This window comes from Ovis aries, chromosome 2, assembly GCF_016772045.2.
Source record: "Ovis aries strain OAR_USU_Benz2616 breed Rambouillet chromosome 2, ARS-UI_Ramb_v3.0, whole genome shotgun sequence".
NCBI lineage: Eukaryota > Metazoa > Chordata > Mammalia > Artiodactyla > Bovidae > Ovis > Ovis aries.
In genome coordinates this window covers 140,135,634-140,163,313 of record NC_056055.1, presented here as the reverse complement: position 1 = coordinate 140,163,313, position 27,680 = coordinate 140,135,634, and the positions used below count along the sequence as shown (strand labels likewise).

General features: G+C 38.8%; 1 protein-coding gene across 2 annotated transcripts in view; it reads right to left on the bottom strand.

Moving 5' to 3' along the window:
* The window catches only part of LRP2 (LDL receptor related protein 2), a 182,818-nt gene that overhangs the window by 115,808 nt on the left and 39,330 nt on the right, over nt 1-27,680 (bottom strand). For both annotated transcript variants that reach the window (XR_006058749.1, XM_042243763.1), the window contains exons 4-13: nt 25,713-25,829; nt 13,934-14,044; nt 13,516-13,629; nt 12,672-12,791; nt 11,409-11,561; nt 10,001-10,120; nt 5,660-5,788; nt 3,920-4,089; nt 2,712-2,935; nt 733-939 (exon numbers count right to left, since the gene is read on the bottom strand). Coding sequence is in view for 1 of the 2 variants with exons in the window: in XM_042243763.1 (XP_042099697.1) it covers nt 733-939; nt 2,712-2,935; nt 3,920-4,089; nt 5,660-5,788; nt 10,001-10,120; nt 11,409-11,561; nt 12,672-12,791; nt 13,516-13,629; nt 13,934-14,044; nt 25,713-25,829 (1,465 nt within the window). In the remaining variant the exon portion in view is untranslated. The remainder of the gene's footprint in view (nt 1-732; nt 940-2,711; nt 2,936-3,919; nt 4,090-5,659; nt 5,789-10,000; nt 10,121-11,408; nt 11,562-12,671; nt 12,792-13,515; nt 13,630-13,933; nt 14,045-25,712; nt 25,830-27,680) is intronic.

Genomic DNA, 27,680 nt, shown 5'->3' with positions numbered 1-27,680 from the left:
AAAGTTAAAGGCTGTTTTAACCAGTTTTTGAAAACACCAAAAGAAGAGGATGTAAAATAGTTAACAATTAAATTAATCTATGGCCAACTCTAATCTGACTAAGAAGATGAAGGAAAAAAGTATGCCATAGTCTGCATTCAAATGTTGTTTAAATGCCTTTGAAGGATATCAGGTAAAAAGTCAGAATTTCTCTTTAAGGTTTGAAAAATATATAAGAGCAGTATAATCCAGTTAATTCCCACCAGATAATGTTAAACTTATTTACTAGGGGGAAAATAGAAAACTAAACTATAAAATGATCTTTGGGAAACAAACCCTACTGCTAAGTTGCTTCAGTCATGTCCGACTCTTAGCGACCCCCATGGACTGCAGTCTACCAGGCTCCTCCATCCATGGGATTTTCCAGGCAAGAGTACTGGAGTGGGGTGCCATTGCCTTCTCCGAAACAAACCCTAAGGGACCCAGAAAAATGAACCCAGGAGTTCATGAAAATAATGTGCTTCATCTGGGAGTGGGGGAGGGTTTGGAGAAGAGAAATCAAATTTGAGTGTTAACATGGAACAAGTCACATCATGCAGGTCACATCATGCAAATATCAACACAAAGATCATTCAAGTTATGTCAACCAACAAAGTAGTCTTTTAATTCTAGTTCTTCAGTATCCCTCCCCATAAATTTTACGTACTTCTCCCAAACTTATAAAGGTGTATTAAAAAAAAAAAAACTTTTTACCTTTTAAGTCCATCGTAAGTTACAGTCTCAATGTAATCAAATCGGGAGTCAACCCAGTAAACACGCTTTGATACCAAATCCAGGGTTATCCCACCAGGCCATCCCAGCTTTGTTGTTACCAAGTCTTTACGGTTGGAGCCATCCATGTAAGCTCTTTCTATCCTTGGTACTCCAAAAACATTCTGCCAATCTGAGAAAAATAAATAACTACAAAAGAAAAACAAAAGATGAGAGAATCAGCTATTTTACAAGTTTACTTAGTAAATATCTTTTGAGATTGTGTGTTTGGATCAATGGAAATCTCTTCTAGCTGATAAGAGAACCATGGAGGTTTAAAACAAAAGAGAAATTTTAAAGCATTAAAAATCAGAGACTGTGAGGACCAATTGTGGAGGCAGGGGTTCGAAAACTCCAAATAGCAACTATGAAAATGCACAATTCGCAGGCAAAAAAAAGAAAAAAAAGCTTATCTACCTTCTAACCTTCTTAATTTTTCTCCCCTGTTCCCTGACCCCATCTTTCACTTCTCTATTTACAGCCAGCAAAAACGCTACCAGGAAAAAAAATCTATCAAGCCATTTCCCTCCTTAATTCCTCACTCTAAGGCACAGTCTAGACATCATATACGTCATTTTCAAGGAAGGACAGATCATGAAATAGAAATGAATAATCACCAGCACTTAAGCGGCCTCAAGTTCATTCAACACTTTTAAGACCCAACTGTGAAAATCTAGGCAAAAGCTAGTCTCTACATAACTGGTCTTAATTGTGAAGATCAGGAAAATTTTAATTTATACCTGGAGAAAACACTGACATCTCAACACTGGTCTCTAACAGGAAATTACTAAAAGGGATAGGTCCAGTAGGGACAGGGTAGAGTCTTCAGACTATTAGCTTAGAAGCTCCATTAGGGATTGCAGATAGAGAAGGAACTTTAGGGAGGCTTTGGGAGACCACAGTAAGTTAAAGAGCACTCAAGAAAGTAGTGGAAAAATCATCAAACAATGTGGGTTTGCTTGACTTATAAAGCAGAGGAAGTGGCACAGTATCAAAGCCAGACTGGTGTGCTTACCAACAAAACCAAGCTAAATTGCTTACCAACAAAACCATGCAACAGAATCATGAGACATGCCTCAAAACAGCAAAACAATCATGGAAAATAAGGCCTACAACCTGCCCAGTGACATCAACAAGTTAATGACACCTAGGGCATGTTCTTTGCGTGTACAAAAATACTAATTTAGGGAAAGGTAATATTTCAAAGTGAAAGACACTTGTACTGAGATCTGATTTTTTTCCATAGTGCCGTGATGATCCTAGACACACCTCAAAAACTCTCCCACCCAACAAATAGGAGGAATTAATGACCAAAGACTCAAAGAATGAAAAAGAAGGTGGTCTTATCCACCTCCTCTCTCTTCCTTTGATTATAAAAATGTAACCCACTAAGTACTCGGGGCAGGGCAACACTAACATCCTATGCTAATAGATCACTTATCTATCACTTTGCCTCTTGCTAAATTCTTTCTGTACTGAGGCATAAAGAACTGGGGTTCTTCAAAGCCCTCCAAAACACCACCTAGTGGTTTTAGATCTATCCACTGCTTAAAACAACTTCACAGCTTAAGAGTGATCACATTAATAATGGTTTAGTTGTGACAATACTATTAGAGTGAGTCAGAAAAAAGAATTCAATCTCTCAGCCAGGAAAACATGGCAAACACTAAGCATAAAATTCATACCCCAATAACATTACATATTTTTAGGACATTGGTAGGTATATTTGGACTGCACATCCTCAAATTGGATTATATTTAGCTAACCCCTTTAAAGCTGCTATGAAAAGAGATATGAAATAAACAAGGATTCTACAGTACAGAGCATAAAGAATCTTCAACTATGCCAATGGATGTTTTATCTAAAGGGGGAGAAATGAAACTCAAAAAATGCTGAAATCAGTATGTTTGCAAATAACTTACCCAACAGTTGGGTCCACAGCAATTCCTCTAGGATGTCCCAAATGTTCACTTATAAGGGTAATCCGATGGCTTCCATCCAAATTTACCACATCTATGCAGTTGACTCTGGTCTCCACAATATAAAGTTTATTATTTACCCAATCCACAGCCAGATTCTCTGGGTCTTCGATAGAAACACCGAGAACTTCTCTGATACGTGAACCAGAGATGTCAACTGAAAAAACCTGAAAGAAAAAGCAAAATTATTAAACCTCTTAAGCATAACTAATTGGGAGAGTTTTCCAGGGACTTATCTTTGGTGTAGAAATCAGTCATTTGAACTAAAAAAAAATTTACTAGAGACATTTTATTTTACATCATGGGTTAATAGGAGGTGGTGGGGCATTTTGTTAAAAGCATGTGAGACATATACAAAATTTTTTAAAAAGTCTGTATCTCTAATTCTTAAGTAGTTAGTGAAAGTTTAATTCAATGTGGATTTTTGGTGGCACAGGTGGAAATGGTTTGTTTTGATTGCTAGCTGTTATTAAATCAGACCTACTAATAATCCAAAGTTTCAATTTTTGGAAAATTTATGGAATTTATCCATTAACTGAATTAAAATTTTATTAATTGTACAAGGAAATGTAAGAAGAAATAAAATATCTTTAACTCTTTAAGAATCTCTAAAATCTATGTTTTAAAAATCTCCATTGCATTACTCAAAGTTGAAATCAGATCCATCACGTTTTCCAAATAAGAGAGCATAATGAAATTTTGGCTGTTAAACAAAATACTGTCAATATTTGTTACCCAATGCTCAATTACAGTTCCATTTAGAAGATGCAGGTAAAATCTGATTTTTATCATCCAGGAAAGCAGAATAGTTTTTACATTTTAAATGATCAAGTTTCAAAAATTACTACCAAATATCTATCCAGTTTTGAAAGAATGTCTACTATTTCTTTTAATTAGGCTTTTGGACTCCATTTCGAATAAAATTAAAAGTTGCTCAAGGCTAATCCATATAATAGACTGCTTTGTTTAATAGGTCACATGTAATACTATAGCTGTAAAAGGTGCTGATTAACATAAAATATCTCAAGGGCCTTTTTTGTTAGAAAACAAAGGAACTTCCCTCCCTACTCCTCCCAAAATGAAAAACTATCAACACTTTGTGCTTGGAGTTCTATCAGGTCCCAAGCTATACTCCAGAAATTTCTATTTACCTTATTTTGCACAACGTCAGTCCAAAAGACTCTGCGTAGCCGATAGTGAAAATCCACACCCACAGCCAATCCACGATTTTGAGACTCTGCCAGAATCTGAAAGTTGTTTCCATGAATGCTACCCTTTAGCAAATCCCGACCATCAGAGAAGATCACAAAGGCCTCACCAACTAAATGTGAAGAAGGAAGGCATTGTCAGTCCTTCAAGTGAACAGAGATGATGAAGCAACTTACAACTATGTTTTCTTATTTGGTTTTAAACCTTCAGAAAATACATATCAGAATGTGTATGTAGAAATACATATCATTTTACCCATTTTACAGGTGGGCAAATTAAGGCACAAAGAGGTTTAATGAAATGTCCAAAATCACAGTAAGTTAGGAACAGAGTCTGTCAAGAACGCAAGTGTCCTAAATGCTGGTTCGATGACACTGAGGTATCTTTGATGATATGGGCACCTTTCCCCAGGTGCAACTTAAGATTGTGTAAAACACAAAACCCATTTTAAAGATTAATGGGAAACCACCCCATGTGGAAAACATGGCAATGGTGGACCCAAACCTGCTACACGCATATACTTACAAGAATGCAAAATGAATACAGTTATTCATTGAAGTCTGATTTGCTAATGTCAAAGGATAAGAAATAATATAAAAGTTCATCACTAAAGGACTAGTTAGATAAATTATATACATCCAAAAAATGGATTCGGCCACTATTAAAAAACACTGTAGACCTGAAACACTGGAAACCAACTATATTTCAGATAAAAATAAAACAAAATTAAAGTAGAGTTCTCCATATTGATATGGTAAGCCCTTAAAAATATAGTATGCAACATTAGCAAAATGAAGAACTGTATGTATAGTTCACTACCATACATGTAAAAATAGAGTTAAATGTCTATATTTGCATATTCTTAATTATGCATTTAATAATCTCTAGAATTAAAATAAACAGTGATTATCCATAGGAGAGGCGAAGTGGGAAACTGGACAGAGTGGAATGGGTAATAGGGGGTGGGGAGGTGGTCATATAACTTCTCAATAAGTGAAATTTTTGAAAATATGAGTATGCACCTGTTTAAAAAAAGTAACTAAAGTTAGTCCACAGCATATCAGGTAATTTCTACACAAAAACAACTAGAAAATAGTCCACTCATAGATGGGCAAATCAGTTTCAGAAAGATACTAACGGCAGTTTAAACAGGTGTGGGAAAAAAATAATAATAACTGGGAAAAGAGAGTGAAGTCAAGCTCTTATTACCCAGAAATCCACAGTGACAAAAAGTTTCCTGACTTTTCTATACCACAGTATTCTTATAATGAAGGCATTTTCACAAGCTGTAATCCAAATTTAGCAGGTCCATTTTGAACCACCTCTGAAAAAATTTTGCATAAACAGTGCCTATTGATATTTGTCACCCTGTGGTAGGTACATTAACTAAAAATAGGTCAAATGTACTCATAAAATTTATGTGGTAGATGATATACTATTTCAGGCCCAAAGTGAACAAGCAATCAATAAAATTTAAAAAACCCAACCACGATTAATCCACAAGTTGGTCCCTAACAGCATGAAATTAATGTTGACCCATTCTTCCAACAGCAGGGGCCACATCTGATTTGTGGTAATCAAACCCGCCATCTGCCTTAATGCTGATATTTCTTTTGACTTCTGCTATGCAAAGAGGATAGACGTTTACCGGTCAGAAACACGAGTGTCTTTAATTTACTCACAAGAAGAATTAGCTCTGCAGTGCTTCTGGCGCTCCAAGACATACCCCTCTGCACAGTGACACCGGTGATGGCCAATTCGGTCTTCACATATCTGGTCACAAACTCCCCATATCTGGCAATCATCAAAATCTGCCACATAGGAAACCACCAGTTATAATCATGTTGAACAACATGGGTTGAGCACTTTCTGAAAAAAATCTTGGACAAGCTATACAGGAATCTGGTGATGCAACTGCCTAAGGAAGTACGCCCTGGGGAGGCAGGCCATAGGCATTGTCATACTAAGGAAAAACACAAGTTCTTTAAAATCTACATAAAGGATAACATTGCAGGTGATGCACAACACTGCTTGGACTCATTGCCTTTGCATTTCATTTACTAATGATGGTTTACAAAATACCTGATACAAAATTTTGCTATAATACAAAAATTTAATTTTAATTAAAAAATATATAAAATTTTTGTATAAATGTATCCTTTTAAAATTGTGCTTTCCAATGTGGTAGACACTAGCTCTCTGCAGCTTCTCTAAGTTATATTTAGGTGAACTAAATTGAAATTTAATAATGCAATTTCTCAGTCACACTTGCCACATTTCAAATGCTGACAGCCACATGTGATTAGTGGTTACCATACTGGAGGACACAGACATCTCCATCACTGCAGAAAGAACTGCCTTATATCCAACTGCTCAATGAGACACAAATAAAGTATGGAATAAAGCATCTGGAAAGGTCTGTTTATCCTTTTCTCTGATGTCAAAAGTCATCACCAAAATTAAAATCATTTTTAAGTCATGAAAAATACATTCTCTTCTGCTTACTCATTAGCATTATTCATTCATTTAATATGCAGTTGTTGAAAATCCATTACACAATAGAGCTCTGTTCAATGGCCAAGTAGTCCCAGTTCTATCAAACAGTAAAAAGACTTTCCATATAATTGACACATAAACAATACAACATGGGGGCAGGGAAGAAAAACACACATGTCTTTCTTTAAGATTATAAAGCTTAAAGGGCACAGAAATTGTCCTATCCTTGGGTAACTGGTGCCAAATATTTCATTTGACCCTCGAAGTTCATACTCACTCTTCACCCTCTTTCGCCCTGCTCTCTTTCTTTGGAGAATGAGGTCCACAGCCTAAATCAACAGGCTCCTATCCCCTAGGGCTTCAGAAAATTCTCAAGTAAATTACAACTCCCGAGACTCACAGGTCTGGGGTTCTCTAGAATTTCTGGGATCTGAGAACATTTGCAAAGCTGTGAGTTGAATTCTACCATGCCTGCTGCATGCCCCACCATCCTGTGACTCCCCAACAAGAAAGGCCAAGAAGGAATTTCCTGGCGGTCCAGCGGTTAAGAATCTGCCTTCCAGTGCAAGGGACATGGGTTTGATGCCTGGTGGGGGAACTAAGATCCCCTTGCACTCTAGAGCCCAGGCTCCACAACTAGAGAAGCCCCCAAGTGCCATTAACTAGACAGAAAGCCCATGTGCCACAACGAAGACCCAGCAGAATCAAAATCTAAAAAAGAAAAAAAATTTAATTAAAAAAAAAAGACCAAGAAAGTCCTGGGATCAAGATAATGGTTCCCGTTTTCCCTCCAGATCAAGTATAACAACACAGACCAGCACATCTTTCATCCCCAGGACAGTGACAAAGAAAAAATTAATCCAATTTGGACATGACAAGGTAAAAGGACATGTGGGTATAGACCAAAAGCCAACATTTGATCTATTTCTTCTGTGCCCTCACTTCCTTTCTGAGAAAACACCACGTGAGGCTTTGCTTCAGTAGGAATGTACAGGACATTCGCCCTCAAACTCCCAGGGTATCATGACCTCATTCTGAATCCAAGACACTATGACTATGCCTAAGGATCTGGAGTTACCCTGGGAACAGGAGTTCTCATGTCAAAAAGAGGGTGGAGAAGTCATAACTAGGAATTCTTGGGTGCAAATGCCCTTCCTACCATCTGGGTTACAAGTACTGTTCAGGTTTAAATGAGTAAATAAACACTGTCACTTTTAAAGACTAAGATTCTGTTCATCATTACAAAGAAGAATGAAGGCTAATTAATATCCATCCATTGTCAGCCAAAAGAAAGACAAGAAAAATGAAAGGGAGACCTGAGGATTTTAAAGAGAGTAGAAAAGGTAACGGAAACTACAAAACAATAAAATGCTGCTTCAAAATCCTCCTTCCCAGCCCAAGTCACCTTCATCTACTTTCCTTTTTACTCTTTGTCCCCTCTTACCAACAAATACTGCTTTGAGAGTAATTTAAAAAAAAAAAATCCTGCTCGGATACTCTCTGATCCAGCTGGCTGTGTGCAATCCCACCCTGCTAAATGACCTTCCTGCCCTAAGGCTGCACCACGATGTCATTCCCTCAACAAACAGCACGTCCTTGTCAATCAAAAACAATAGTCCAGTAAACTGCTCTGGTGGCTTGCCTTAAGAGTCTCCACAGCTAGGTCTAGACTACCAGGAGCAGAGAATGGTAGAAGGAAAGATTTCCTGTCATGATTATTCCATTTTATTCTTAACAATCACTGAGGCATCCCCTGGGGAGCCATGGCTAAGCTGATAAACATTGCATGGGTTTCCAACACCTGAAGCTTCGGTGGTAACTCAGGCATGCAGAGGATTACAGGCATACAGAGAGTGTTTGTTCAACTGAAATGCTTGAAGGAGCAGACCTAAACAATTCTCTAAAAGCTCAGCTGAAGTGAGTGTAACTGGTTTCATAATGGCATGTATTGAAATTAATAGGTTCTCTTTTACCAAGAAAGCAAAATATAGTCTTCTTGAAAAGAAATGTGAAATAAACGTTAATCCAGCTTCAAAACTCAGAGGCAAAGGTACATTCTTAAAGGACAAGAAAGGTCACAGAGAAAGTCTCTGCAGGTAGCAGAGGGCCTCACATTCACAAAACTCAAAATTGCAGACTTTTGAGCTTGTATCCAAAAGAGGTCATCTATACTAAAGTCTAGGTACGTCGTAAAAGGACTGAAAGATGTTTGTGGACCTTAGAATTAGTGCCCAGGTATCAGACTACTTCCAGTAGTAGTAGAACCAAGTGTGTTCTTGAATTCTGAAATGATTCTGTGTACAGCATCACACTGCAAAATTCTGTTACGTTCATTAATAGATTTAAATGTAAAAATCTTGTTATGAAGGTTTTTCATTTCTTAAAGGATGCAAAAAATTGAAGCAGCCTGGACCTCTCTCTGACCTACAACTCAAACCTCATCACAGGCTTAAGTATTAGAAAAGATGTTGGAAAACATGTTAGAAAATGTGGCTCTAGAAGGAGGGCGGAGGAGGGATCGTGGAGAGACTAAAGAATAGGTTGCAAGGTATCACAAGAATGAACCAGGGATTCTTAAAGAGCAAATCCCTTTTCCTGAAAACATTTCATGGCCTACTGAGTTCCAACTACAAGGCAGCCCAGCCCAAATTTCTCTTTAGGATTGAGAGGAAAAAGAGAGAAAAACAAATGTAACACTGAGGATGTGGCTTCCGGTATCTCTACCGGAATTCCTTTTCTAGTAAGAGAAAGGGGAAAGGCCTGGAGAACTAAGACTGGAAATCGGGTTGGCAGCTGGGTGGCAGTATAGGGGGAGGAGGAGCCTGACAAGCGTCAGACAGCCCGAGCAGTCTCACACTTACAGAAGAGAGCGTAAGCAAGGTTTCCGTGTCAGAAACTCAGGAAATAGACTTTCTCCAGAGTTTGTAAACCAGAGTGTTTCTTTTGTGCTTGTTTATTTTATTTATTCATTTATTCACTTTTGCCCACACCACACGCCTTGTGGGATCTTAGTCCCCTGACCAGGGAACCCTGGCCCTTGGCAGTGCAAGCTTGGAGTCCTAAGTGCTATGTAAATAGCTGCTTGCACACAGAAAGTTCAAGTTTTGCTTTGGGGAACTTTCTGCCCCACCCCACTCCCCTTCGTATTTGATTCCCCAGTTGACTGAACTGGAGATTGAAGAATTCACAGATAGGGAGGGCCAACTGTATTTAACAAGTATGGCTATATAATTCTGCTTCCAAATATATAAAACAGCAATACACAATGTATCAAAAGAACAAGCTCCATCATTAGGTACTGGACAGACATACAAGTAGCTAGTTTACTCACTCATCATCCAACCACTCTTTTGCCATGGGCACCTCACAAAAGCTTCTCAGAGTTAAAACTTCATATTGGCCAGGTTTTCAGTGAAGACTGTGTTGCTCTTTGTTAACAGATTCTCCTCTCCACAAATACAAACTCCTTGATGTTAAAGGGAGTGCCCGCAGTGCTGTAAGTACTGTGATGAAAGACTGTCACTTACCGACGCAGTTATTGGTTCTATTTTGGTTGACAATAAAACCTGGGGGGCAGTAACACATCCCTCCACCTGGTGACTTGTGGCATTGGTATTCACATCCCAAGGACGGACACAGATTCACATCTAAACAGAGAAAAAGACTTTCTGAAATGAAAGGTGATCTCTGGACAAGGCTGATTTATAAGAAGTAAGAACTTTCCAAAGTAAAAGCTCAGTAAGTATGCAGTAACACAGAAAATCTGTCCCCATTCAAGCCTGCAGTATGATGCAATAAAAACTCAGGACATATTTTTTAAAATTCATTATAACTAAGTGTAAGCACAAGGCATCAGAAGTGCTGTTCATGAAAAAAATCTGGTCAAAAGTCTATCTTTGTGTCTAGAAAGATATTAGGATATCTAAATAGAAAGAGATCTATCTAGATATCTATTTCTTCTATCTAGAAAGAATAGAAGGATATTCCCAATTTCCAAGCCACTAAACACTAAACTTTTAACTTAAAAAGCTAATTAATCCAAGCCAGCTTCAACTAATTTTTGTTTTCTAACTTTTGCACTAGGACTATTTAAAAGGGCTCCCAAAGAAATGGTGGGGGGGGGGGGGGGGGGCGGTAAAAAAGAAGCCTCTTTTTTTCATGGAAAAGAAATCACCAAAACTTTCGGGTTATAGTTCACAGTCACTGCCAGGCAACTACAAGATAATTCAGAGAGAAATCAAGGCCATTAATTGCATTTTCCTACAGGACAGCCAGCTGTCCTCAGAAGTGATGGCTTATAGTGGGGAAATATTCTACGGCTACGGAGTGGGGGTAGGGGAGTGGGTAACTCCAAATATAGATCCCTGAAACCAGAAGTTTTTGAGTAAAGCCAGCAACACTTTTTCCAGGTATAATCCAGGGAATAAAATCTCCAGAATACTTTTAGAGTAATCACAATCACCATTAAAACCATTCTTCCTGGGAAGGAGATGCGGAGGGAGAGGGAGGAAGAGTCACAGATATTTATAAACTCCTCCCATCAAGAAATGGAGTCTATTTCTTCAGTCCATTAAATCTGGGATCAGTGTGACTTCTTTTGGCCAATAGAACACTTAGGAAACATGACGTAAGTCGAGGCTTAGAAGAGCTGGTTCACTGGGGTTTGCCCTTTCCATGACCAGGCAAACACGCCTGGACTAGCCATGCTTTTGCTGGAGCATCCTGAGATTTGAGTGAGCTGGTTCAGGCCAAAAGAATAATGCTGCCAACCCACAGGACTGTGAGAAACAACAAATGCTTGTTGGTTAGAGCTACTAAGTCTTGGAATTGTTCATTCTGCAAACACCAACTGATACTCTCTATATATGGCAATCTGTTATAGAAAAACAGAGACACCATTATCTGAAAGATGTCCAGATAAATTTCCATACTCACCACACTGTTGTCCTGCAGTGATATTGCTTTCATCTTCTCCTCCTGGACAATCTAAAGTCCCATCACAAACTTTAGAAATTGGGATGCATTTTCCAGACTTTGGACAGGCCCATTCATTTGGGTAACATTCAAAGGTACGATTAATTTTGCTTTCTGTGGGGTAAAAAGAGAGTTACAATAGGCCACATAAGAGGTAGAGCCAGCCATTTTTCAATACATGGTTAAGAGGGGATAGAGATCAGGTAAACAAGAAACCTACAAATGACCGATATTTCACAATAAACAAGTAGTTTCTCATGCTACAACTGACCTTTTATTGAGATTCTAAAGAATGGTAAATGTTATTATTTAGGTTCCAGTCTTTCTAGGGGAGGCAACTCCCAGCCAAATTATAAGAGTAAGAAGCAGAAATGGGCCTGAGTTATCAACAAACTATATGAATAACCTGTAGGAGAACATTCAGTTATTAAATTATGAACAATAGAACTAGAGCTATCTAATGCCAGGATTCCTGAGTTTGTGTGTGTGTGTGTGTATGTGTGATTTTTGGCTGGTTTTGTTCTGTTTCTTTAGTGAATTGTCAACAGTACAAGAAAGATTATAACCCAGAAGTTGGAACACAACTTCTTGCAATACTGAAACATGAAACCAATGGACGCTCCCAACCAGAAGAAGCAAGATTATTAATATATCTGAGCTAGAATCATAAAGGTAACTTGCTTTACGTGTGGGTGTTAGCAGTTTCCAAGCTGTTGGAGGTACTGCTGATAACTGCCCCGTGAAGGGGATGAATATCACTGACAATTTCCTTCTCACTTCTCCCAATAGTGGCCTCTCCTACATCTACCAATCTTCAGCTCAGTTGTTCTTCATGGTTGTAAGGTCTTAAGACAAATCACATTTTCCCCTATTTTTGCTCCTTCCCCAGACTACTTCTTTTATATAGATAAATCTAATTAAGATAAAAGTCTTAAAAAGAAAACCTCAGATAGGGCTGTAAAGGGGGAGAGACTGTCCTATCTATTTGGCCTTACTGTTGGGAAAGGATTACAATTTACACTATATTTGAATTCTGTGTCTTTTTAGAAAAAGCTAGGGGAACCACTCTTCCTCACCCAAAATACCCTGTCAGTCCAGCCAATCCGGAAACTTGCATGTCACACAGATAATTTCTAACAAGGAAAGTAGGAAAAGCAAGACCTGGAAAACGCTTGCTTGAAAATTGGAAAATACTTTCCAATCAGAAGCTCTTCCCCTCCTTACCACATCCATCTTCATCAGCGTTATCTGCACAGTCACCATCTCCATCACAAACCCAACTCTGTGCAATGCAGACGCCATTAGGGCAAGTGAATTCGTTGCCTTTGCAGGTCCGATAAGCACCTGGAAGAAAATAAAACGACAGCTACACTCCAAAGATACAAAGAAATCAAAGTGCTCACCCTGCCACCTAAACTGAGCTCCAAGAAACTGAAATTTCTACGCCCATTTAGTCCCTTAACTATCTTGACAAAAATGAACAAAAAAAAAAAAAAGAGAGAGAGAGAGAAAGAGAAGAAGAGAGAAGGGGGAGAAGAAAACAGTAGCTTTGGGTTCAGGACATGAAAATCAAGTGCATCAAGATGAAAAACAAAATAGCTATAAATGGACACAGAGCAAAGAATACAGACTGACAAAGATGCTACAGAAATGCCAATGGCCAACATTCTCTCACTTGACCACAAGCACGGTAATTGCTGTCTAGGACTCAATGATTCTGAGTAACTCATTCCATGATATCACATTCCTCTCAATTTAGCACTGAAATAAGCCCAGGTGCCAGAAAGGAAATCCAGTAATACAATATGCCCTATATCTTTGTGGCCTAAGAAAAGAATGCAAACTGTCCATGAGCAACACTTCAACTCTGCACAGATCTTTGGAAGGTAAAGAAGTCTAAGTTTAGCAACACTGCTGAGGCTCATGCCATGGGCCCTAAATGATATTCTGGCCTCCTCTGCCAGAGGTGACTCTTTCATTTGAAAAGAAAAATACATCAGTAGGGGGGAAAAATACAAAGACAAGAGCATTCCTAACAGCATGCCCCAAAATGAGGAAGTCACCGTACTGCAAGAAAGTTCATCACTGCCATCTTCACAGTCAATTTCGTGGTCACAGACGTAGGTTCTAGGAATGCACTGCCCACTGCCACACTGAAACTCAGTGCGCGAGCATAGGTGAGCTGGGACACAAGGTTAAAAGGGAAAAGAAAAGAGAATTTCAATTTCACTGTAGCCACTTAATTTCATAGGAAGAGTCTATCTCAAGTTTCAAAAGATTCTTACCATGCAGCAATGTGCTGGTAAATGTTTAATAACCAGTTCTCCAGGAACATAAAAGTCCTCACTTATTCTATCTGCCAATTTCCACAGTGTAAAATACTCCACCACGGCTGACTTTCAAGCCACCAACATGAATTCACTGAACAAAACTTGAGAAGAAATGTGCATAACTGGCCAGTAAACCAGCTTCAGCATATTACTTACTGCAGTTGCGTTCATCAGAGGCATCTCTGCAATCAACCTGCCCATTACATCTCTGACTGGTGTTATAGCAGGCTCCGCTGGCACAAGTTAGCTGCTCACATACTGGGTATCCTGAAAGAATGGAAATAGCACACAAATCTTAAATGAAGATGTTGCTTAGCAATCGCTTCTTGAATGACTACCATATCCTAGACACTAACTGCTGAACATATATTGGTAAACAAAAGAGACATTCTTTGGATAACCTAAGAATGACACAAACAGCAAATTACAAACTGGACTATGTGCTTAATGTTGTAAGTACAGAGTGCTTTGAGAGGGCATAGTAGGGGGGAATGGAAGCCCAGGGAACTGGGCTCTAAAGTGACTTGTGAACTCCAAGCCGAAGAATGAGAAGAAATTTTAACTTGTCAAAATGAACATTCTTTTACATAATATAAATAACACCCCAGGAAAGCAACGTACCATCACACATGGTTCGGGAGATGAAGGGCTGGTTCTTTGGCTGCAGGGTCAAAGAAAGAAAACAGGCCAAGAAGCCAGGAAACCTGGGACCTGGGGTGCCACTCCATACCTATTTACTCTTACTTGAATTATTCATTTTTCTGTGTCACCATTTTCTCATCCACACATACAGGAACCTCCAAAAGACAATGTCTAGTAAAGCACTCTGAAAAGCATAATGTGCTCTACAAAAGCACAATATGAGCTACAAGCCCAAATCATTGTTACCATATTATGTACTGACGATCACTTCACCGAGGTTAGCCAAATGCTTTTTAGCCCTGGTTTTCTCTCAGTGGAAAAATCAGGATGTTCCCTTGAAGGAAAAAGATACTATCAGCCCCTCCCTTGTGCTTCCCCAGACTTGGAACATATCTCATGACCCCCTTACTATAGGCTCCATTCTATTCACTGATTATCTGTTTCCCCCATGACATTATGAAATCCTCTGAGATCAAGGATCCTGTCTTACTCAAATCCCCATCATTCAGTACAGAGACTAGGTCATTTACCCATTGCGCTCAAGAAATGCTTGGGAGTACCAGAGTTATCACAGCTGAACTTTTTAGGTTGAAAAGTTTTTAAAAATAGTGTGAACTTCTACCCTTTACGGTCTTTTAAGAGTCTCCCTCTCACAAGTATGATATCTTTCTTGGTCTATTTTTTGTTTCATTAAAGCTTGTTTTCATAGTGATTCTCAGATTCTCCTCTAATTTCTTTTTCAGTAAGAAAAGGGTACATCTCCAAGATCAGACAGCAGTCCCACTTCATGATGTTCCATAGTAAAAGAGTAAGCACAAATATTCTTACCTCCAGAAGCTCAAAGCTAGTCTATTAAGTGTCTATAAATACTTCAATTGCCAAGTTGCACACAAACAACTGTATACTAAAATGGGAGGCATTTAATAACTGATAAAATTTAATTTTTTTGCAAATTTTATTTTTTTAATCAACCAAGAACCAGTTAGTGTTTAGGGTTATTGCTGTCTTTTCATCATAAGGATGGCACACATCCCAAATGCATCTTCAAAGGGTCACATAGCTCAGTTTATTCATTCTCCCTTCAAGAGATGCCTAGAAGCCAGCTGAGTCCAGCAAGTGATTCCTTTCCCCCTTGCACTGGATAGCCGTATGCCATCTAGGCTATTCAGAGAGCAGCAAGCAGGAAGGAAATCTTAGAAAACCCAACCTCTTTACAATAAGGGAGATATCTATCAGGAAGAAATTTTATGTGGGCATGGACTGTGACTCTTTCATTTAAGGTGATTATTGTAGATATGAAGGAACTGAGGCCAATATACTGGGCAGATCTCTTGTTCTCCCCATCCTTTCTGAGGGCCATTCCCACACTGAAAACTAGTATCCACTAATATAACTAAAGTTTGCTGACATGATACATCAGCACCACAAACAACAAGGCCAGCTTGATGTCATCAAGCTGATATGTCAACCATATTGGTAAGGTTAGAGGTCAGTAGTTTGACACTTGGAATGAAGTATGAACAGCTTTCTTGTCTCTGACCAAGCTGATAGTAAATCTGTCAGTCAGCTGAGGATTTGCCCTGCACACCTTCTGGTCTCTGCTGTGCCTGACTAAATGTACAGGGATACCCATAGGAAGGACTGCACGGAGCCAAAACATAAAATATACAGAAGATTTGGCAAACTGTTTCTAAAAGCTTTTCCCTCTTTGAATACCCCTCAGAAGGAAAAGGTCCAAGTTGTACACTGAGCAAAGTTAAGAAATGAGCAAATTCTATTTCCTTTAAAGATTTCTACTGCTAACAGTATTACTAAGCTTCAATCTACCCCAGAAAACAGGAAGTCACAATACTTGGTGATAATGTATCTCTGTGAAGTCTAACTTTTTGGTTTATTTGCTTGGATGGAGTCTGAGTCTAACCCTGTAAACTTTTTCCCATGGGACAAATCCATCATGTAGTTGAAATGTCCTACAGGACTTCCAGTAAAGGGGAAGGGTAGTAAGAGAGAAGATACTGTATAAGAATACCAGAGAATATCATCCTTGTAAGTTTTGTTTTAATGGAAAGATTGACAAGTACCTATTAACTAAGCCCCAGACTACTAAAGTTGACCTGATACAAAAAATGCAAGAATTTTTTCTTGCATTTTTTGTGTTTGGCTCCGTGTTTTTATATTTTGTGTTTTGGCTCCATGCAGTCCTTCCTATGGGTGTCCCCGTACATTTAGTCAGGCACAGCAGAGACCAGAAGGTGTGCAGGGCAAATCCTCAGCTGATTGACAGATTTATTATCAGCTTGGTCAGAGACAAGAAAGCTATTCATACTTCATTCCAAGTGTCAAAAAATGCATCCTCTTTCATCTCCCTTCCTTTCTCCAATTTTCAAAATGATTCATGTCCAGGTTTGCTCCTCGAAATTGGGAGCTGCCTCCAAATATACATGTAGGATTGGTACTTGACGGTGTTTTAAGTGTTTTCTCTGCTAATGATCTGGCTTGGAGCAAGAAATTTCCATGCTATAGCTCTCTTTGCATAATCAAGGAGGAAGACGTGGTTTGAGAAACTCACTGACTTTCCTGAATGAAAATCATCCACAGCAGAGTAAGACGCAGATATTAGGCACTACTCTTCATTATCTTCATAGAAAGGTTCTAAATACATTCTATTCTCAGAATTTGACAAAATAGCCAAGAAGACAAACTGATTCTAAAGAAAGAGAAGGTATCTTAAAGGTATATTATGATGCTTAAGCCAAGATTAAAAGGAAAACAAGAAATAAGTCCTGAATAGCACCTGGGATTTTCCAAGGTCCTAGAGTCATCCTTTATGAGTAACTTTGTTAGTTCAGTTCCAAGGCAGGATAATCCAGTCAGAGTAATGATTTGCCAGAAAAAGTTTACTAGTTTGACTGCCAGCATTTAGTAAAAGTACTATCCCCAGAGTTAAATAAGCAAAAACAACAATAATCATCAAAAACACGTATTGAAAATGATGTGCCAGAAGCCTGTTCAAGTACTCAATACATATGAACTTATTTTGTCCTTGTAACATCCCAATGAGGTAGTTACCACTATTATTCCCATTTCATAGATCTTGTATCTGTGCCTCTCTGAGGTATAAGGAGGTTGAACAATTTGAAAAAAAAGTCATATGACTGGTAAGCTGGAGAATCAGAATTCAAATTCAGTCAACCTGGCCCCACAGTGCGTATTCCTAACCACTATAATAGGTACTTCTAGTACTTACAGACTTCAGAGTAATAGGAAGAGGAATTTATAGGGAAAAGAATGAAACTGAATGAAAGGAAGAGATTTTAAAAAATCATATGAAAAGAAAGAGAAGAAGAAAACCCAAGAAAAAAGTTTGTGGTGTTTTTTTCCCCCCCATTTAGTTTCTCATTTCACTTTGGTAAGTCTGGAGAAGTGAGGTCAAATATAAATTTCATCAGATTATTTTATATTCTACTAAGGACTTCAATCTGATATAATCTAGGGACTCCAGGAAACCCTACGCTAAGAAACAGCTTTTCAAGAGTACCAGGACAAACAAGAGAAGTCCATACCAAAAAAACAGACCATGTGACTTCCCTTGCAGTCTAGTGGTTAAGACTTTGCCTTCCAGTGCAGGGGGTGTGTGTTTGATCCCTGGTAGGGAGCTAAGATTTCTATGTCTCATGGCCAAAAAACCAAAACATAAAACAGAAGCAATATTGTAACAAATTCAATAAAGACTTGAAAAATGGTCCACATTAGGGACTTTATGGGAGAATGGATACATGTATATGTATGAGTGAGTCCCTTCACTGTCCACCTCAAACTATCACAACATTGTTACCCAGCTATACTGGAATATAAAATTAAAAATTAAAAAAAAAGTAGTCTACGTCAAAAAACCGAAAACATACCACAAAGTGGCAGAAGACCAGCCTACTCCCCTCCCTGGCCCCCTCCCACCTCCTGTGTCAGTTTAATCCAGTCCCTGAAGTAAGTCACCATGGATAAGGGAGTGCAAGGGGGCAACAGAGAAGCATTTCCTGCCTCTTTGCAAAAATAATTAGAAGCATCTTTCAATGAAAAGCATACATATAGTAATATTTATAAAATGGAAATAGCAATTCAGTACCTTGGAAAGAGAAAGCAAATATGATCTTCCCAAGGGCTACTAAAATTGGGCTAACATCAAGTTTAGTCTGAGCAGCTTTTTAGGAACCTGAAGCAAAAAAAGGGAAGACATCAACTTACCTAGTTTCTTTACCACAGTCCCTTTAGGCTACTAGGTCCTAAGCCCTAAATCCCTACCTGATTTCAGTTCGTGCTGAACTGATCTCAGACCTAAGTTTTAAAAAGCACCCAAGAGGGCTGCTCCAAAGATTTTGGATCTGCAGTACCTTCTTCTCATACACAGAGCTATCACCAAAATCTGCAAACGAGATAAGACTTGACAGAGTAGGAATTTTTTTAATAATAAAAATCTCACATGAGCACTGGGGATGGAATAACTGAGAAACAGAATGGAAAATTGTGCCTCAAATGTCCCAAGGAATAATACAACATATATTTATTGAAATTCATCTTCCTAGACACCACGGTAAGAATTGGATAAAGAGATTATAAGTGAAATTATAAGTAGCACAGCTTTTTGAAAGTATTTCACGGTGATGATAAAGAATCTGCCTGCAATGCAGGAGACCCATTTCCTGGGTTGGGAAGATCTCCTGGAGAAGAGAGATCAGTATTCTTGCCTGGAGAATTCCATGCACAGAGGAGTCTAGCGGGCTACAGTCCACGGGGTTGCAAAAAGTCAGACACAACTGAATGACTTCGTATGCATGCAAAGTACTAGAGAGAAAGTGATGAACTTCATAAAATCTTCGCTCTCATAGAACTTTATTTATTTAGGAGAGTAGGACAGACATTAAAATAAATGAGAAAGAGTGACAGTGAGGAGTAGCTCTCTGATAAGGTGATGTTCAAACAAGAACCATTGGGTTCAGCAAAATGGAGGTCATTGGTGACATTTTCAAGAATGTTTTTGTATACATATGTACATATGTACACCTATGGCTGATTCATGTTGAGGTTTGACAGAAAACAAAATTCTGTAAAGCAATTATCCTTCAATTAAAAAATAAACAAATTTTTTTTTAAAAAAAAGAATGTTTTGGGGAGAATGGAGATGGACAGTTTTCAGTGAGTTCAAAGAAGAAAGAGGAAATGGAGACAGTTATTAAACACAACTCTATGTAACGGCTGAAACAGATCTTAACATCTTTTAAGAGATGAGAGATATTTATAATGTGCTTGCAAGATCTCTTTCCTCAAGAAATCAGGGTTCTGAATCCTATCTCAAACTTCGAGAATCATTAAAAAAAAAAAAAAGGCTGCATCTCTCTGCTTCTTCCTTCTCGCCTGAAGTAGAGAACACAGTAAGAGCAAGGCTGAATTTGATGAACATGTCTGTCACCAGGTATCACTGTTCACAGAATGACTTATCTCTCTGCTTCACCACTGCTGCTGCTGCTAAGTCACTTCAGTCGTGTCCGACTCTGTGCGACCCCATAGACAGCAGCCCACTAGGCTCCTCTGTCCCTGGGATTCTCCAGGCAAGAACACTGGAGTGCCTTGCCATTTCCTTCTCCAATGCATGAAAGTGAAAAGTGAAAGTGAAGTCACTCAGTCGTGCCCGACTCTTAGCGACCCCATGGCCTGCAGCCTACCGGGCTCCTCTGTCCATGGGATTTTCCAGGCAAGAATACTGGAGTGGGGTGCCATTGCCTTCTCCTCTCTGCTTCACTACCCACCCTCAATTATGCCCCCAGTTGGCATTTCAGCAGTTAGACATATATAGAGTAAGGTATGTGTTTAGTTGCTCAGTCATGTTCAACTCTTTGCGACCCCATGGACTGTAACCCATCAGGGTCCTCAGCCCATGGAATTTTTCAGAATACTGGAGTGGGCTGCCATTTCCTACACCTGGGATCTTCCCCACCCAGGGACTGAATCATGTTTCTTGTGTCTCCTATATTGGCAGCTGGATTCTCTACCACTGAGCCACCTGGGAAGCCCAAAGTATACAAAATTCTAAAGAACAGAACGTCAATGGAAATAAAATGTCAGAGACAAAGCCACCCCAGTGGCAGGGAGACCAAACACTGCTGATTACCAGCAAGAAAGCCTTCATTGTAACAGGGATTTGACCCTTTCTTTGGCATTCCTAAGTAACAAAAGAGAAGGCTGCAAACCAATGATAATTAGCACTAGTTTTACTCACACCAAAAGCATGCTAATATGGCACTTGATAAAAATGAAATAATCTGTTTACTTCACCAGAAAAAAATTATACTATTTTTGAACAACCAAAAGTCAGTGCATGACCCATGGTTGAATGACCCATAATTGCTGCACTGTTCTGATGCTTATCTTGGACTCTGAATGACTGGGTTTCCCTTGATGCTAATCTCATTAAAAGCAACATAGATGGCAGTTTCGAATCTCTGTTCCTTAAAAACTAACAATTAATAAGCTGTTTAATAGAAAGTGCCACTTTACAGGTGGCCAGCTTGAAGAGCAAAATAACTTAGGGAAAATGAACTTTTACCTATTTCACAGCTATACACATACGCGCGCACACACGCACACTCGTGCGAGCACACACACACACAAACACACACAATTCAGAAAGTTCCCAAACAGCAGAATAACCATAAATATCTGTGACTTGTGCATACAGGAATACAGCAGACAAAAAGATCAGATATAATAATAAATTTATTTATAAATTTATTTATTTTACTCACTTATTTACTCACTTATTTCTTATTACAATTTATTTCAAGGATAATCCTTTTATTGGGACCTTCATACCCTTGCCTTCCTCATCATCTCACTCATTCTTTCCCCTCCCTTCTCCCTGCCTCCCTGAGTGGACCTTTATACACCACTCTTTGTTCTGTAAAAAGAGTGCCTGGAATGGACACAGCTCAAGATCTTGACCTTAAAAGTTTGAAGGAGTAAGAACTATATCCCTAGGGGTCTGAGCTGACAGGACTATGAACTACAGAGTCAAGTTTCCTGATCCTTTCAAATATTTGGGGAAAAGAAATAAGTCCTTCTTGGCAATTTTCCAACATCCATCACTATATTTAAGTGTTTCTGGTGCCTAGAACACTCATTCCTACAGACAATATTATTCCTGAGAAACAGACAAAGCCATATTCATAAACTGATTCTGTCTGTACATGAGCAATTTTCCTATGCATCCTGACTGCAGAAACAATAGAACAAAGTATCACAAAAATGATTTCTGGCAAAGCCTCACTTAATCCTTCATCATGTGGAAACATTCTAATTTTAAATAACTAATAAACAGCTGCTATATATTTGAAGTGATGTTTAAAATAGCTATGTACCCCTATGACTAAATGGATCTTAACATGACCATCAATGGCTGCTACCTCACAAAGGGACAGTTAGACATTAGGTGCCTTCTGATGGAAATACATACCTTTATATACAAAGCGCTGTTGCCCTTACCCACATACAGACATACACATCCTTGCCACTGTACAAGTTTCTAGATAGTGCTGTCTTCAGATAGAGCAGGGGAAGGAATTCTGCTCCCAGAGGACAATTGACACTGTTTGGAGACACTTTTGGTTCTCACAGTTGGGAGGTGCTACTGGCTTCTAGTGGACACAGGCCACTAGAGGGATACTGAGAGCCATTTTACAATGCACGAGACAGCTCCCCACCATAATTATTGGACCCAAATGTCATTATTTTTAAGACTAAAGAAACTTACTTCAGATCTAACTACAAATTTTCAGGAAGTACAGTTCTGGGGCAGTTTAAAAACATTAGAAAGTGCAATGAGCAAAAAATAAAAATATAGGAAACTCCAGGAAAAGTCAGTTGCTAACTGACTTGTCTAAAGAAAATATAAATTTTCTTTGGGTTTTTATTTCAAATAAAAAATAATAAGCCACTTGGAGAACTTTTTAAAACTGGATGGATATCTGATTACTTGCTTCCCAGGTGGTGCAGTGGTAAAGACTCTGCCTGCCAATGCAGGAGATGTGGGAAACGTGGGTTCTATCACTGGTTCGGGAAGATCCCCTGGAGTAGCAAATGGCAACCCACTCCAGTATTCTTGCCTGAGAAATCCCATGGACATGGATGGAGGAGCCTGGTGGGCTACAGTCCACGGGTCACAAAGAGTCATACATGATGGAGTACACACACACAGAGCTGACAGCATTACGTTTTAGTCTTTCCTTGAATGTTAGCAATTAGATATGGAATTACCTAAAGACAAAACTGATCTGAGAACTGCTTCAAAATAATGGAAAGAAAAACAAGGAAACATAGGTAAGACAAAATTAGCTATAAGCTGATGCGATCACTCTGCTTTTGATTATGTTTAAAACTTTCCATAATAAAAAGCTTTTAATGTATCGTTTTAATAATAAAATAGCTATGTAATCTGGAGGAAAAATGTTCTGTAAACATCTTATACAAAGACAAATATTCCAAGGGCATGGGCACAGGATTTAGACCTAGGTTAATATCTTGGTTCATCCACCCTTACTTCTTGACGATCTTTAAGGATCTCTGTAAAGTACCTTGTAGTACTGATGTGAAAACTGAATAAGATAGTGGCTGATGCCCTCTCACTTCCCACAGGATCTCCAAACAAAGAGGAAAAATAAAGTAAGGCCAATCCTGCCCCTGCATGCTGGCACTTATTCAACACTTTGATCCAGGTCATTCCTTTCCTTCTTATACGAACCTGGCTATGGCCAGGAGACCAAGGCACTAACAAGGAAGTACGAAGATTCTTTTCTCATTTCCTCTGCTTTGTTAAATTTCTTTTATACTAGTCCTTAAATAACATGTAGCAATAAATAAACAAGGTAGAGAAAAATAGGAAGAAAGAAATCTCAATGCAAAACCCCCTTACGTGGTGAGATTCACTTTAGGGCCATGAACCCTGGAGGATTCATGACTTGTATGATTCCAGAAACAATGAGCTTTAACTCTAGTTCGACAATTATTTGTATGTACTTAAAAAATATATAAACAAAATCTTGATTATGAACTTCAGCCCAGACATTTTACAAAACTCACTTCCTTTCCTTCATTCCTACAAGAGCTACCTGAACCCTGCCAGCTTTTTTTCCAGAAGGCCCATTGGCAAAGTCATGAGGCAGTTGTATTGGTGACTTGAGACTTGGCTGCAAGGTGTTCACATGGAATAAGTCCAAATAGTCTGTATTGGCTGCCTTTTATTTTGCCTAAAATAGCATTTCCGCAAGTCCCACTGCATTTGCAATAAAGCATTCATTTTTTACCCATTCGTAAATAAGGGATAAAGATGCAGGCCGGTGGCACAGGTCACCCGTTTTGTTCTTGCACAAGGTAGGACTTCCTCCTTCTGTAAATAAAGTCCTTCATGAACACCAATCACCAGACTTGGACCAGAGGACAAGCTGAGCTCTAGCCTTGCCACACACCACTTACCCTTGAACAAGCCACTCTGTCCTTGCTGGTTCAGTCACTTTATTCATAAGACAGTACTGTAATACTGGTGCTATTGTTCTCTGTGAGCGGTCTAATAAGAGTAACCACTGGAATTTACATAACACTTTGAAGTTTACACAATACAGCAAAATATAATGTATGATTTGTCTCTATTCTTAATGAAAAATATTTTCTTCACTTGCCACCATAAAGGATTTATTGTTTGCTTTACAAAGTATTCAAAGGGGACCCCTTGATTCTGGACTTACATTTGTGACCTCCAGACATACACCGCTGTCTCTAAAACTGCCAGTATTAAATTAAGTCTAAATTTTACATAAATTTTCTCAAGTTAAAGAAGATCCGAAATAGAAGCAACATAATCTCTTTCAAAAGAAAACATGTAAGTTGGAAATTACAACAGAACTTCACCAGAAACTGCTAGGAAATAGAGACATAAAGACAAATAGCAGAGCCTCCTCTGAAAGCAAAGTAACCTACAAGGGAAGAAAGCACTGGAGAAGTTTTTTGTTTTATTTATTGTCCTGTGTGATTTTAGGCTGCAGCATGGATCTGGCATACACACCAGTATTTCTTCCATCAAAAGCACAGTTTGTACAGTAAATACAAACAATGTGCTCATAACCAGTTTATGTCAGCTCCCACTCCAGGCATGGTGCCATATTGGAAAGTGTACGCTTCTCATACAGTCTACCAAAGGAAAGAACTTAGGGACAGTCCAGAGAACTAAAATCATATCAAAATGGGCAAATAATTAAAGACTTGCCTCAGGAGAATAGACTAAGACTTAAATTTTTAGGTGAAAACACAATAACCAAGAAGTTTATGATCAAGATTTCTAAGGTGCAAAATCTATCCACTGATTATTAAAATACGAAATATTAAATAACTCCTTGAAGTTTAAAATGCAGTCTACCAGAAGGAATGTCAGGAGAAAAGACATAAAAACTCAAGGAAGCTCTGGAAAAATGTATGAAATGATAGACTTATAAGGGCTTTGAGAGAAAATGGGTATGTCTGAGACTAAAGACAGAGTTAGATGACTAGAGGAAGGACACAACAGAATAACTAGTATATTCTCGTATTCTAAAAATTCTACATAAATCTCAAAAGAGGCAGATTACTCTTCACTCATTTGCAAGAAGTAAATCATGCACATGATTTCACTTTCTTATTTTGCTTATGGTAATAATTAAATATTCATTGTATGCAGAACACTGCGATTTGTAGGCTTTATCTTGTGGTGATCAGTTACAAACTGATGTATTCTTCCATTACAGAAAGCCATTTTCAACATGTAACACATTTCCAAAAGTAAGCTGGAAAACATTGAGTCCACAGGAACGGAAAAACTCTTATTGGCCAAAGACATTTGACCTAGAAGCTCACCATCGTAATGTAATAAAAGTTAAAATTGATCAGACTGCGTTTTGTACTTGCCAACTTTTTGTGACTCTATGTTAAAGTTTATTTTAAAAAGAAGGAAAGAAAAACAAGCCGAAAAAAATAAAGTTAAAAGTTTCTTACTTCAAGACATACAGAAACTTAATGTGCTAAGGCAGGACACACTCGGAATGTCTTGCTAAAAATAGACTCCTATCAGAACATCACCTCTAATCCACAAAAGAATCTGCCAAGAGATTTCAATAACAAGAGGCATATTGTAGGCATTTTTATCCATCAACAAATTGATTAAAATGCCAAAGGGACAAAGGCGAAACTAAATACAGGGCAAAGGCTTTAAGAAACTCACGGCAGTTTTTCTCATCGGTTCCATCTAAGCAGTCTGTGGAATGGTCACATCTGAACTCCCCTGGGATACATTCACCATTCTCACAGGTAAACTGACGGCTGGAGCATGTTATCCCAGCTGTGAAAGGAAAAAAAAATTACTGAAGAACACAAATCAATTAACAAATGTGACAACATTAACAAATATGAAAGAGGAAATTTAAAAGTAAAGGCAAGTAACCCATACACTGAGCATAAAATTCATAGGGTCACCAGGTAGAGTACCTGGCTACCCTAAGGGAGACATCTTACAATGTGAAAGCAAGGGTGTTAGGACAAGCATACTATCAAAATACCCAAAACACTCAAGTTTGTGAGTGTAGACAATTATATTATCAACATGTATTGAGAATACAATATAGCTTGAAAACCTACACAGTAAAAAGGATGGATGAAATAAGAATTTTCCAGGTATTAATCAAGGTCCCCCTTGCAAGGAGATCAAACCAGTCAATCCTAAAGGAAATCCACCCTGAATATTTACTGGAAGGACTGATACTGAAGCTAAGGCTCCAGGACTTTGGCCACCTGATGCAAAGGAGCCGACTCATTGGGAAAGGCCCCAATGCTGGGAAAAACTGGAGGCAGGGGAAGAAAGGAGCAACAGAGGATGAGATGGTTCGATAGAATCATTGATTCAATGGACATGAGTTAGAGAAAACTCAAGGAGATAGTGAAGGATAAGGAAGCCTGGCATGCTACAGTCCATGGGATCACAAAGAGTCGGACACAACTTAGCGACTGAACAACAACAAAAATTCCCCTCAGAAGGAAATATGCCAAAGGGTGAACAGTAATTATTTCTGAATATCAGAAACATAAGTGATGTTTTTCTTTAGAGTCTTAGAGAAGACTTATTTTATAAGCTTTCTACACTGAATATGTGTCAGTTTTATAAACAGACATTTAAGCTGGCTTAAATGGTAGGTGATTATGGTAGGTGAAGGCAGAACATCAGTAGCTTATCAAATTTGTCTCTGGATAAATCGGACAAAATCGAATGAATGGTTTTTTCATGTGAATTCTATTCTGTGAGTTTGATGCAGGAAATATGATGGGACTTTTAAAAATTATCCACATAAAAAGAGAAGCATCTGGGGGAAATATGTGATGAAAACACAATACAAAATTTTAAATGTAAGAGTTACCTTATGATATCCATACCCATTTAAAATAGTGTGGAGCACCACTTACAAATTATAGAATCTCCCTGAGCCATGGCCCTTGGCAGTTCCCATGCCCTCTATGCAGTATTAGCAACAGGTCATCCACCACACACTGCATCACAACCTACAGCTCAGCTTTCTTCCTACTCTGTGCCAGCAGCAAGGGGAAATGGAACCAAATGGCATATGGAGCCAAAAGATAAATAACCAGTCATTCATTCATTCAGTGTCCATTTATCAAGAACTTACTACCTGTGACACAGAATAGCAAGCCTTAGGGATAGAAGCTGACCAAAGCATAGTCACTGCTCTCAGGAGCTTCACAATCAAGCACGGAGGTCATCCTTTTCCTCTAGGACCTTTGAGAGGCCAGTCAGAGAATATCAGAGCCCAGACAGATTTCCTAAAACAAGGATTTCTTCCTGCTCCCCATTATCCCTGGTATGCTTCCTTCCTCCTTTCAGTACTGCTGAACCATTTTCCCGCTCCTATTTTGCTAATCCACCTTAAGTCCTGACTCATAGCTGGACCTGATTTAGATACGCCATGCTCCCATTTGGCCTTGAGCAGCTCCTGTCTGTACCTTCCTCACGACTGCAATCTGTCACCACCACACCACCACCGTTCACAGTTATACATATTTCACTGGTTTCTTCTTAACCCCTTTGTCCCAAGGACCACCATCTCTTTGTTGCTGGATGGCAGACCACATGACCAGCACTGACAAGCCCTAACAGATTGTTTAATACAGTCCACGTTTAACT